The sequence below is a fragment of the Tauraco erythrolophus genome, chromosome 25, assembly GCF_009769465.1.
Source record: "Tauraco erythrolophus isolate bTauEry1 chromosome 25, bTauEry1.pri, whole genome shotgun sequence".
Taxonomy (NCBI): Eukaryota; Metazoa; Chordata; class Aves; order Musophagiformes; family Musophagidae; genus Tauraco; species Tauraco erythrolophus.
In genome coordinates this window covers 1,304,387-1,317,043 of record NC_141489.1, presented here as the reverse complement: position 1 = coordinate 1,317,043, position 12,657 = coordinate 1,304,387, and the positions used below count along the sequence as shown (strand labels likewise).

The 12,657-nt window shown below is 43.2% G+C and overlaps 1 protein-coding gene across 2 annotated transcripts in view; it reads right to left on the bottom strand.

Moving 5' to 3' along the window:
* The window catches only part of IKZF3 (IKAROS family zinc finger 3), a 28,645-nt gene that overhangs the window by 15,627 nt on the left and 361 nt on the right, over positions 1 to 12,657 (bottom strand). Inside the window, exons 1-3 of one of the 2 annotated variants that reach the window (XM_086626444.1) lie at positions 11,551 to 11,638; positions 10,281 to 10,314; positions 5,476 to 5,480 (exon numbers count right to left, since the gene is read on the bottom strand). In XM_086626444.1, the coding sequence (XP_086482570.1) occupies positions 5,476 to 5,480; positions 10,281 to 10,314; positions 11,551 to 11,605 (94 nt within the window). In that variant the 5' untranslated portion in view covers positions 11,606 to 11,638. Of the gene's footprint in view, positions 1 to 5,475; positions 5,481 to 10,280; positions 10,315 to 11,550; positions 11,662 to 12,657 lie in introns of those variants that run through there. The other variant, XM_009979155.2, reaches the window with a different exon arrangement.

Here is a 12,657-nt window from a genome sequence, read left to right as displayed (position 1 = left end):
CCTGTGGACCCTCTGGTGCTTGAAACATGCCTAAGAAATATGTCTAATCCAGTGTAAAACTTCCAGTGCTCCCACGGTACAGATTCTCATCAGTTAATCCTGATCAGTAATTCTAATTTTCACTTGCAAACTGCAATTTTTATCCAAAGATCTCAAATATGAGGAACATCTGATAAACTTGATACCTGTATCATAAGGTTACTATGTGAGTAAAACTAGCAGAGGCAGGGTAAAGATTTCCTGGTAAATAAATATAGCCCAGAAACGTTAAAAGATCTGTCCGAAGACATACGGAAGAAGATCTGCATCCATGGCCTTTGAACAAGTTCCTGGAGCTGGAGCCATGGCTGAGAAAACCAAAGACTTTGCCTTAAATGAATGCAATGTCATCACAAGAGGAGAAGGTAACAAGGAGCTAATAATTTACTAACAATAATGCTCCCGTGTAAAAATATAAGCAAATTGGTCACACTATGTAAACAGTTGATGATTCCCAACTTCACGTCGCTGAATTTCCTTTCCACTATTAACTCCAGCATCACCAGCACTTGCACCAAAATCCTTACTCATTGTCAGGACAGCTTTCTTCTGCTGAAAGCTGACTTTGCCACCTAGACAAGAGCTCGGCTATGGCTGCAACTTGAGTTATGCCTCAACTACCAAGTGAAGAAAAGCACTAAGAGATAAAATACAGAGTTTCCTGTTTGAAAGTATTGCTTTCATGGCCACCTGCTCCTCTCTCAAACCGAGGGGCAGGCAGTTAAATATGGCCCTTAATCACTTGTCCTTTCTCCAAAGTACAGAACGTGGACTGTTGAATATGTATTAGCTCTGGTTCTGAGTAATAAACCACATCAAATGCCGAGAGCAAACAATGGGTGACAGCGAAAATGAGGTGGCAACATAAAAGCAGCACTGAAAAATAAAGATCTGGCAACCGATACTTTCATGAAATCAACATTTTCCAACTATATTTTAGTGATAAAACCACTCCTCTATCCTAAATGTTTCCCAACCGATCTTACTTTGGGTTGAAATGAGGTGGAAGAAACAGGTGGGTGATAATTTCCTCATCCTATGCCAGAATCCATGGTAGTGAGGAAAACTCTGAGGTTCCTCCTCATGCTCTCCTCAGATGACAACATCTACAGAGGGTGGCTTGCCCCCTCCCCGGTTTTATCCACCCTATCCTAGGTGGGTTTTAGAGTTTGGTGTTGGGACAGGCTGCCCTGGCCCCAGAAGAGCTCACACAAGTCTGAGTCTTTGCTCAGAGGGTCACAGGAAGGTCTTGGTTCACCTACAAATGGGCCATTTGTCCCTGCACCTTCTTCAGCACCAGCTCTGCTTCCAGGGATTCCTCCTCCCGCTGAGACGGGGCTTCCTCTGCAGGTACCTTCTGCTGCCAACTTCATGCCTGAGAGTGGGAGGGTGATCCTGCTATCGAGACTCCTTCAAAATTAGTTCATGCATCCATTTCCATCACTCTTAAGAAAAAATTATTGCCAGTTGCTGAAAGCAGCTTTCAACAGAATCTCTTTTCCAAAAAAAAAAAGGCTGGTTGGTTGGTATTCTCCCTCTCAAAAGGAGACAGCTCCAAAATAATTTGCTACATCCTGCCCAGCATGGTAAAAGGAAGTACACAGTGCAGCTGCACCTTGTTGGTACTTTCAGAAACAATTTCAATTCCCACTTTCTACTTAACGTCTCACCTTTTGTCTGCATCAAATGCAACTGCTTAGCAGTGGAGGGCTAGCTGTAACCTCCAACGGAGAAGCCTTCTCTACCGTTTTCTGCTGTTTCTCACCACAAGTTCATGGCTCACAGCTTTTCACTCTTCTACAGAGCCGTGCCAGCGCAGCACGAACGCTGGTTTGAGTTCCCCATGGCAAGCACTTGCTGACCGGCACAAACTGGGCAAGCCATCCTAGGGTTCCACTGCGGAAAATAATTACCTCTGCATTTTCCATAGCGCATGCTGACTGCTCACCATACTTGTTTTTTCTTACAGTAACAGAGAAGGATGCACCTGAGTTCTGATCAAGGCTTTTCCACCACCGCCTCCCCCAACAAACGCCACCGCCACTCCAGCTGCCAGCGACATCCCACCAAAGCTGGAGCACCCTTCAGCCCGCAGGTAGGCATCTGAAGAACCCCAACGGAAAAATTCACCTTCTGACGACTGAGAACAACAGGCAGCAGGGGCCACGAGGGATGAGGCTTTTTTTAACCAAATAAACGTTAGAAGGGTTGGAATTTTTCTGTCCTAAGACACCTGTTACTGCTCGGAGCCTACTCTGCCTTCCTGACAGCGATACGGAAGAGAGCTTCGGGACAAAGCAGTCGGAGGAAAAGATGGCTCAGCACAGGCCAGCCTAAAATTAACCAAGTGGTTGCAGAGATCTGAATCAACCCAATTACTTTTTCGCTCCGTGTACTGGCACGCACAGGGAGCACTGTGAGATCAGGAGATTGGCAGCTGTGTGGAAAGGTCTGTCACTTCAAAATCATGTTTTAATGACACGAGGGAGTTTCCAGGCTGGCCCACCTTAACCAAGAGGAAGGTGGCTGCAACTTCAAGTAGAAAAGGGAAATTTAACTGAGGAAAAACACAGTTATCCCTAATGACACTAACAGAGTTCCTCCAGTTGAAAAAAAAAAAGAAGCTCTATCATCTGTTCTGTGCTTAGGAAAGTAAAGAGGTTGTAAGAGGAAAAAAACCATTCATGGTGTCCAACCCAGGTAAGTATTTTTCTTGAGGCAGTTCATGAAGGTAATTCACACTGCAGAAAAAATCTTGTAGATTTTACACAACAAAGTACCAGTGTGATGCGTTAAGGCTGATGCACATGGTTTCATTTCCTGGGGAGATGATTACAAGATGAAAGACGTACTCCAGAGTAATATTTTTGTTTCACCTGAAATACTGTAAAAACAATGGGTTCTGGAAAAAATCCAAAACAAAGCTGTGGTGGCAACTTCAGACTGAGTCACCACATGAACAGTGCTTGTACATGTTCTGTAAAACGCACGGATAAAAAAAAGAAGTCAACAGAAGCAACAACAATTAGGACAAGCTGGAGTGTGATCTTAGCTCTTCTCCCTAGCAGGAGGTCTCAGAAGGAAAAGCCCCCAATTACTATATTTAATCCAAGCCCTTGGCATCAAATCCAGAAAAAAAGAAGGTAAGTTTTGTACTGTTGTTAAGCAAAGTTTACCAGTGGTGTTGCGAAAAGCACAAAGAACAAAACCCAGAAGCTGTTAAAGACAACGGCACAAAAGGGTGATGTTGCTCAAGTGTTTTACACGGAGCGGGGTCATAACCATGAAATCCTCGGCACATGCAAAAAGTCAACTGGATAACAAAGAAACTTAATCATCTTAATGTGGCATTTTAATGATGCTGCTGATTTGCTATGCCAATTCCGAGATAATGAGCCCCTAATGCTACAGATGTTCAGCCAGACTAAAGGGAAAAAAAGAAAAAAGAAAAGCTTTTCTTGTATGCCATTTCCTAAGTATCCAATTAAACAAATTGGGAAAGCATATAAATAGTTTACCAGGTTTTGACAGCTGTTAATAGGATTCGGATGCCGAAGAACAAGCCGGGAGTCTACACGTGCACGTAGTGAAGGATTCTGGTGACTACCTGGACTTGACAGGTATTAACTGGTGGTTCATCACCATTATCTCCACAAACTGGCCCCAGAAAGAGCAGTACCAAACAAAACCTCCCGTGCACATACTCGAGTTGTTCCCCTCCCAGAACGGGAGACTCCTTTACCTAAACCGGCTTGAAACAGAACGGACATACGTGGTGAAACCGAGAAAGTCAGCGGAGTTTCCAAAGTCAAGTCAAAATCCTGCGTGTTTATGAAAAACACCTCTGCGGCGGAATTAACGTGCTGCAGGGGAAGATCTGTCACGAATTAAGAACCACTCATATTCCTTACATCCCACCCAAATTGTAAACTGGGGGGGGGGGAATATATCAATGCTACCAAAGTTGTTTTCCTTAAATAACCAGAAGAAAACAATTACACATGACATACATGTATATATTGGAAATCTGGGAGACTGTAAGTCATGGAGAATTCTAAACCATGAAGTGACACAATAACGACATGAGATTTTTTTTTTTTTTCTTTTTAATAGAGGCAACAGAGTCAGAGATGAGGCAACTTTCCTCCATGCCTGTCTCCTACACCACTGCAGAGGGTTCTAGTGGAGGGAAGGGATTTCCTTCCATGGATTTCACTTCCTTGACTTAATAAAAACTAACACTTGGACACATTTGCTTTGATTTTATCTTTGTGCCTTCCAGTATTCTCCTTAGTAATTGTTCAGTGTCCATTTTTGCACAAAACCCAAGCACTGATTTTGTTTAGATACTGTGTAAAGCACACTTGAGTGGTAATTCCTAAATGAACCAGTGCAGTATGCACCTGGTGGAAATTTCACTTCTAAAAATAGGAGAGAACCTTTCCTAATTCCCCTTTGTGGAGTGCATGCTCTATGGTAATGAGTTTCCTTGTTTTTATTGTGACTTGAAACAAAAATAGAAACAATCAAATTGAAATGCAGCCCTGAGAATTGGAAAGAAAAAAAAACAAACACCACAAAGCAGGCATCATTTTCCAAGCACTCGGATGTGTATTTTCTACTTCATTAATACCAGTGTCTTTCTATCATTAAAACACAGTATAATTTATCTAGTTGTACAATTAATTACAACAAAGCTGAAAAAAAAATAATCAAACACCACACATCATCTCCAAGCTCATGTGAGCCAAGAAACTTGAATTATGTAACTAGTTCTTAAAGTATCTTACTCAAAGACAAGGATTTTTCTTATAAATCTGTATATTCCTGTTTAAATCTAATTTCATACCCGACATTTCCCATCTATTACCAATTTCTGCAGGGATAAAGGAAACGTGTTATCCAAAACCCAGTGCTACCCAGGCTGGGATTAAACAGGACAACAGCACAGCACCACCAGTAGCACTGGCCATGGTTTGGGGAAGGAAATGGAAAATAATGCATTTAACTGACACCACCAACGGAATTTGGGGAAGCAGAATGTTATTACCTGAGACAACGTAACCGGGAGCCACAAAACTAAGGTTAGTCCTACGCTAACACCATCACAGGATTTTATCATTTATTTTTTTTAAATTAAAGAAGTGTTAATAGCTGCTGGTTTTCCTCAACTGCCTGTACCCCCAGCGCCGCACAGGAGATCAGAGGGAACGCCATCCCACATCCCTGGGTCTACATTGCCCAGATTTTCCAAAGCCTGTCCCAGATGAATTTTGTTTCATTTATGACACCTGTTAATAGTATCCTTTCAAATCTGAAGATCTTTGAAGTCTCTCTCTTAAAAAAAAAAAAAACACACAGTAAAAGATGAAACTGTTCAAGTTCTTCCCTTCTGTTACAGTTATCATCACTCAGAGAAAACATTTCTAAAACTACAATTCCTGAAGTCCAGAAAGCCAGATACAGTCGCGACCGTTAAATCAGGCTTCAATTAGACAGTTAATCAGAGAACATCTGGACCCAACAGTCAGACCGAGAAAGGCCACGCGGTAAATTCAGCTAATCGCCTTCATTAGTTACATCGAGGGACCTATTACTAATACGACCACTCAGGCGTGATCGTCCCTGGTCAACTGCTTTTTCAAACCAGCTTCAACTCCGAGAAGTTGTGTTTGATACTGCAAAAACATCAAGTGAAGAGAGAATAGAATAATATGAAGAACAGGAAATCTGTGCGAAATATCCATGGAATTTTAACACCCATAAACTGAAGACAAGTTTGGTCAAGATGTTGCTCAAAATCTTTGAACACCGTAATCTTCACAAAACTAAGCGTACTGATTTGATTCGACTATAAAAACAATTTCAGTAGGAAATAATCTAGATTGAGACTTGAATTTTAGATTGCAAGTACGTTCTCTCCAAACTGAGGTTTTTATAATTAAATATTTGTGGTTTACTTTTAGTCTGGTTTTCCACAGCAGGGTATGCATCCACCCTCTGTTCCCCTGGCAACGTTCAGACCCATACACCAAAGTCCATCCTCTCTGGCAGGGAGGAAAGCTTCTCGGAATTCTTCTGACAACTGGCTTACTCAGCCCCACAGTACCTGCATCTCCCAGAACCACTCCTGGAGGTGGTGCTCCTGCACCAGGAGAAACCACCGGTGTGTTTGGCACACTGGGCAGGTGAGGAGCGCCAACAGACTGTTCCACAAGAATACGTGGAATTGAACTCTGAATTGGACAAAGTTCATAACAGCTCCTGCAGAGCAGCAGAAGGAACAAAAAAAAAAGAACTAGAGATGGTGTTGGGAATACGGCAAAGGCAGCCTCAGGTACAGAAGTAAAACGTGGCATCTAGCATATGGGGCAAATTTTGCATAAATCAATTAAAAGTCAGCCAGCAACACGACACAACCCCACTGGAAACCCAGCTTCATCAATTCCAACACTCATGGAACTATTTGCTGCATTTTAGCAAAGATTTGACTCTCGTGGATGCGTTTCTACTTTCCAAAACCTTTCCAGCAGTACAAACAGTAGTAAACCTGCCCCTTAACTCACACGTTTTGTGCCAAACAAACAGCCTGGCTCGGGGGCAACACGTGAGTCATCTTCGTGAACTGAGTTCCTTTCCACCACCCAGTATTTCTAAAAATGGATTATTCTCTACAGTGACATGTGAGTTGAGTTCCTGGGGTCATCTTCTTCATCTTCACTTACTTCCTGCTGGGGGGGGGGGGGGGGGTGAGGAGGGAAAACACCACAACTCATCTACCCTGGACTAGATTTTATTTTGATGTCAAAGGACTAAGTATTTATCTCACCTTTAATTTCAAGCAATTATTTTGTATGACTCCAAGATGCACATTGTGGAACAAGCGATGAAAAATGCAGTTTAAAAAGTTACGGAAACGAGTCCACAAATAACACTGCGCATCCATTCTCCTTCCAGACCTTGTCTTGTCTGATAGGTCAGGGTATCTCAAAAGCAAATTCTATTTTCTGCGAAGTATAATGGGTTAATGAGAGTAAGAAACAGCTCACTTTTCTGATTATTTCAAGGCAATCAGGAGATCTGAGTTTCTGTAGCAGCCCTGGGTGCCCTGGGCTACCTGTTGAGCAGGACGGTCCGAGCTGATGCCAGTCACTTGCAGGCTGCAGTGACACCACCGACTGCGTTGATGTCGCTGAGCGTGCCTGGCAGCATTCCTGCCCCTGGGAGCGCAGCACCGAGGAGCTAAAACAAAGTGGAGAGGCTCTTTTGTTGGTAACGCACGGATCGGGCCCTCAGGTCGTGGGGAGCCACCAAAGCAGAGCGCCCTGACGCCGCTGAGCAGCCCTACAGAAATCCCCCGTTCAGTGAACTTCTGCAGCGCAGCACCGCTGATGTTGTGAGATAACCCCAGTCCCACGAGCGGCAGGGCTCGGTCTGGGCTTGGGAGATGTAATATTCTGATAAAAAACGGCACTTCCTTTTCGAGCAGATAAGTGCGTGTGCTCAGCAGCACCGCTGGGACCTCGCTGCGCGCCGAAGCGAGGGTTTGGCATCCTCTCCTGCCTCGCTCCAGCCTTTTAACCGCCCCCTTCCACACACCTAAAAGCAGCAGCAATTAGCATCCATAAACCACAAATGTGGCTCCTCTTTCTTCTTGTTTCACAGCCATGAAAGCCAGCTAACATTCGTAACACCCAAAAAGTTGCCTGCCTCAACAGATGAGGGAATTCAGACATAATTAAACACTGTGCTTGATTGTGACTCCCGTAGGAAAGAACGTGGCTTTTTTAATTTAATTTTTAAATTAAGGGCCCTTCAACTTTGGCCACCAAAGGTAAGAGTGTTGGGGGCTCATAAAGAAACAAGGGAAATTAAGTGTTTCCTCCCATATCTGTCTCATCGCTCGTCTCTTTTCAGACTAGATACAGGAAGCACCATGGGAACAGTGTATTTTTATGGTTGCAGGCAAGCACACACCATGTGCACCACAGCACGCAGCTTCCATTCCCTTGAGGCAAAAAATAGGTTTTTTCTTTTCTCCTTTCTCCATCAAGCTTTTAATTACCATCTTACTATCGCCTTCTGCCTGACTGTTCGCCCTGTACTTCGTGATCATCACAGCTGAAGCCCTTTGAAAAGGGGTTTATAAAAGGAGAGATGGAATCGTTTTCCTTGAGTGTCACCTCACCTTCATCAGTGATGACGGAGACAGGAGGAACAACACGTCGGCCGCTGTGCTGGCACGTGCTCGGAGAAGTACAAACATGGAACTGTTGGCTGAAAAAGTGGATTTTTCAGCCCTACACACTGGTTTCATTAGTGCCTTTATGAAGTTTCTGTAGCCCTTTGAAAGGATCCCAGGCCCACTTTCTGCAGACCTGACATCAAAGGCTCCACCAAACCTGTTAGACAACACCCAGGTTTGACCAGGCTCCAACTTCTGCTCAAAGTCTCAGAATATTCAGTGTGTCACCCATCAATAACACGAGTCACAAAAAAAAACTATAGTCCTACTTCCTGTGAATGCTTGACAAAACATGGAAAAACCAGACATAGTTGTACTGAAGAAAAACATCTTCTAGACAAATATTAAGGCAGAGGAAAGCAGGCTATCCAACACTCGATCTCACTCGATGAGTCAGTGGCCTCATGTTCTTACGAGGGCCTTCAGCAGACAGAACGATCCCTGTGGGCACGGATCATGCAGGGGTTCAAGATTTAAAAAAAAAAAAAAAGATTTTTTTCTGTGATACAGGCTATCATCGACGATGAGTCGTGTGCTTGTGCACAAAAGAGGTGGATCACAAATACCCTGAGTTACATTTATAAGAACCACACAAACATTTCAATATTTCTGCTCTGTGATTCTGGAGAATACTGGAGATATATTCACTTTTACCAGGGTTAGCCATCCCCGAACGACACCACTCCCAGCAGGGCAGCACTGTCAGAATGTGGTTTCCCTTATCTAGAAGGTGGACAGACAGTTATCGACCCACGAGGACTGCTCAGAGACTGACGGAGCTGCCACTGGTGTACAGTAGGCAGGACATGACAGCTAAGATTATTTGTGAATTTTGGTACCCAACAGCAACTGAAGTGGCACTCGGCTTTCAGAAGAAATTTAAATACACCTACTGATATTCACACAGCCCAGAGTACCAGTGCAGGGGGCTTAAATATTGAAGATTTATTGTGCTTCTGGTCTCAGAATGATTTTAGAGAACTGTACGTGGAGCCACGAAGTGAACACAACACGTATTTTGTTTCATGCCATTTAACACTAAGATACTGTACCTGTCTTGTTGATACTCACTTTATAATGAACAAACTGTCTAATGGTAAGGTCTACCAGAGCAAAAGGATGTTTTATTGGTATTTATAGCTTTATCTTGGAGATGTGAATTTTCAGTATTTACATTCCAGAACAAATTTGTCAAGAGACTTCAAGAGATGAGCAGCAATATAAAAAAGAATGGTGTATAAGAGCATCATCGATACAAACATTCTCTCACAAGTGTTTAAGTTGTACCTGACTTAAATGTATGGAAAAGAGCCTGAGAAACGGTACTGGAGCTGAAGGGCAGAGGACAGTCAAGGAACTGAAAAAAGACTTGGTAGATGTCATGATGCTGCAGTGTGGACAGGGCCCCGGGAATGGGAAGGTGGGGAGAAGCTGGAGCAATTCCTCTCGGATGGTCAAGATTGAGGGGTTTGTGGAAGAAACCCTGTCCTGGCTCCCACAGGTTTCATGACCAGGAGGAGCGAAGGGCAGGGGCACTGGGAAAGCAGAGGTACAGGAAGCGAGCTAGCGCGAGTGGAAACGGCGTAAGGGCTGGACAACAGCTGGAGCACGGCTGCGAATATTTTATGTGCTGTGGGATCTGAAGGAGAGATCAGGTGCCACGGATGTAGAAAAGGCTCAGACCTTCCATGCTCTGTGGATAAACACATTAAACTTCTCTTTTTAGGGTAAGCAGAGCAGAACTCACCTGCCCACGCCAGATTCTACACCGCAGACATCTATACCCAGCGACTCTCCGCTGACTCTAAATGGAGCCCCGCTGAGAAGCAGCCACTTTGGGGCCATGAGGCATTTCATCCAAGTCAGACATGCAAATCTGGTCAGAAAACCTGCATACTCTCTCCACTGACTGTCAGGAGAGGCCAGACACCAGAACAGTTCTAGACACTGCTGCTGCAGATACTTAAGTGAGATTCATTTCACCCTCCTCATGAACTCTTGCAGCACCGAGCACCTTGTGTCGTTTTGTACTTTGTTAATAAAAAGGCACAAGTTTAATCTTCAACAACGCAAAAGTTTAAAAGTCTGAATATTTCATTTCAGTCTGAAATAAAGCCATCACATTTATGCTACAGCGAACAACCAAAACAGAGACAATTCCTTAGAGATGTACTTGATCCATGTGACACATAAACACTACCTCAAAACTAGTAACCGAGGCCACAGGCATAATTTGTCTTGGCACTGCGGCACTGCCATGGACATGCAGCACTTGAAAGGCAACGTGAAACTGGTAACATGTCTTTTCCCCAGTAGATGTATACCACAACCTCTAGCAGGCAGCATTTTTCACTGTGGTTGAGAACTGGCATAAATGAAGGCGCTCAGCTCACTGGCAGGAATGTTTATTAATGCTGTGATTTCAGTTTAGGAGCTCCTAGATCAAGGAGCACATTCAAAGTCTCTTGCTCTACATCTGGATCATCCGCACGTGTCCAAATGCTGGACTCTGCGGGGCTGTAGGACCACTCTGAGCTCAGGAGCTGCTTCGTTTATCTATGAGGAGAAGAGGGCCTACTAGTTTTTAAAGATACACAGATATATGGATTGATGTCGGACCTCTTAAATTGAAAATTGTGGCTACTGTTTTAATATTTTATTCATACCTGTGTCTTCTTTCAGAGTTGTACAGGGAGGGTTTTACTGTTCAAATTAAGCAATGAACACGGTAAACTGACCAACCTTCTGTAGACCCACAGTTTAAAGAGGAGGATTACAGCAAGTTTTAAATTCTATAGGGCTGAGCTGTCCTGTGCATTTGAGGTAACTTGCCCTTTTTTTAAAAAAAAATAAATACAAATTGCCAAGTTATTTTTCAGATATCAGAGTAGCTTCACAACCTTAATAAAAAGCGCAGTCCTACCACACGCATTTGTCGTACGCACACTACTTTGAAGAATTTGTCTGCTACAACACAGTAAAAGAGCTCACCATATGCGCACGCTTTTTGATCTTGCTCTCCATATTTCATAGATCCTGGAAAAGAGACCTTTCTAAAACGCATGTGAGGTTCCCTGATGGAAAACAGTTGTTCCTCCTCTAGAGCATGCCGAAATTCTCTAAACAGATTGTACTGTTATCCCGTTTAAAGACATGCAGGAAAACCAGAGCCGTGATCCAGAATAAACTTTCTAATCACTCTCATAGCACAACCAGATGAAAAGACGAAATAACTCTTATTTTTCAGAATTCAATCTCCACTTTACCTCCTTCTTCTTCATTACATTGATTGTGTTCCTTCATATCTTCCACATTATCCATACTTTCTATTTCCTGGGAATTGTTCAGATTACAGTCTGTCAAAACCTCTTGTCCTTCTGAAACAAAAAACCACAATAATTACCTATTTATGCTCCAAGAATATTTCCAGGTGATCACCTCAAAGTGTCTGCAGACTCCCAACATTGTTCACAACGCCCACGATGTTCTTCCTATAGATGCGGTGTGGTTGAACGGATTTGCTTCCCAAAGTCACAGACAAACTGTCACACAGTGCACACCTCCAAGTCTTGAGCTTTTGCTCAGATTTAACCATTCTGGAGATTGCTCTTGGCAAGAACAAAATGGGAGTAATTCCATTAATAATTGGAATAATTAATAATTGGAATTCCAATAAATTCCAGTATAGGTAACTCGATATATCATACGTACTCTGGTAGCTGCTGTTAGCAGGTAAGCAAGCTCGCTCCTCAGAGCATGGAAAAGGAATCGCAGCTCAACTGCGTTTGTTTGGGCAAAATATTAAAAAAATATTAATGATTCTGGCCCCAGGCCAGGAAACTGCTCGAGCACGTTTAGTCGGACGCCTCTCCGAACCCAGCTGCACTCCGCTGCTTATTTCACGTGTGTCTTTTTGAACACCAACATTGTCCCAGTGTCCTGCTGGTCACTGCGGCAGCAGTGTGTCCCGGAAATCCCAGGCTCTCTTCTCTGAAATAAAGCCACATTTTTACCTATAGTGAAATTTATTTGGGTGAAGTTTTGCAAACAAAGTGTCTTTCATGAAATCTGTAATACAGACTAACTCAATACTATGGATATTTCTGTAAATTTCAGATCAGTGCTTTGTTTAAAAAACCTGTTTTCTTTGAACCGTCCTGTGAATTTTTAAAGTTCACACCAACACTGTGAAATTGCTGTTGAAATGGTTAATGTTGTTTGACTTCCTAACAGTTGGACAGTAAAAAACCCCAATCCTTCTCGAGGTAAACATTACATTGGATCCAAAGAAAAGTTCTATTTTTTGATTAAAAAGAAAGTAAAACACTTGTCCAACTCACACAAGAGGTTTGCTTTCCTGTTTTCAGAAATGC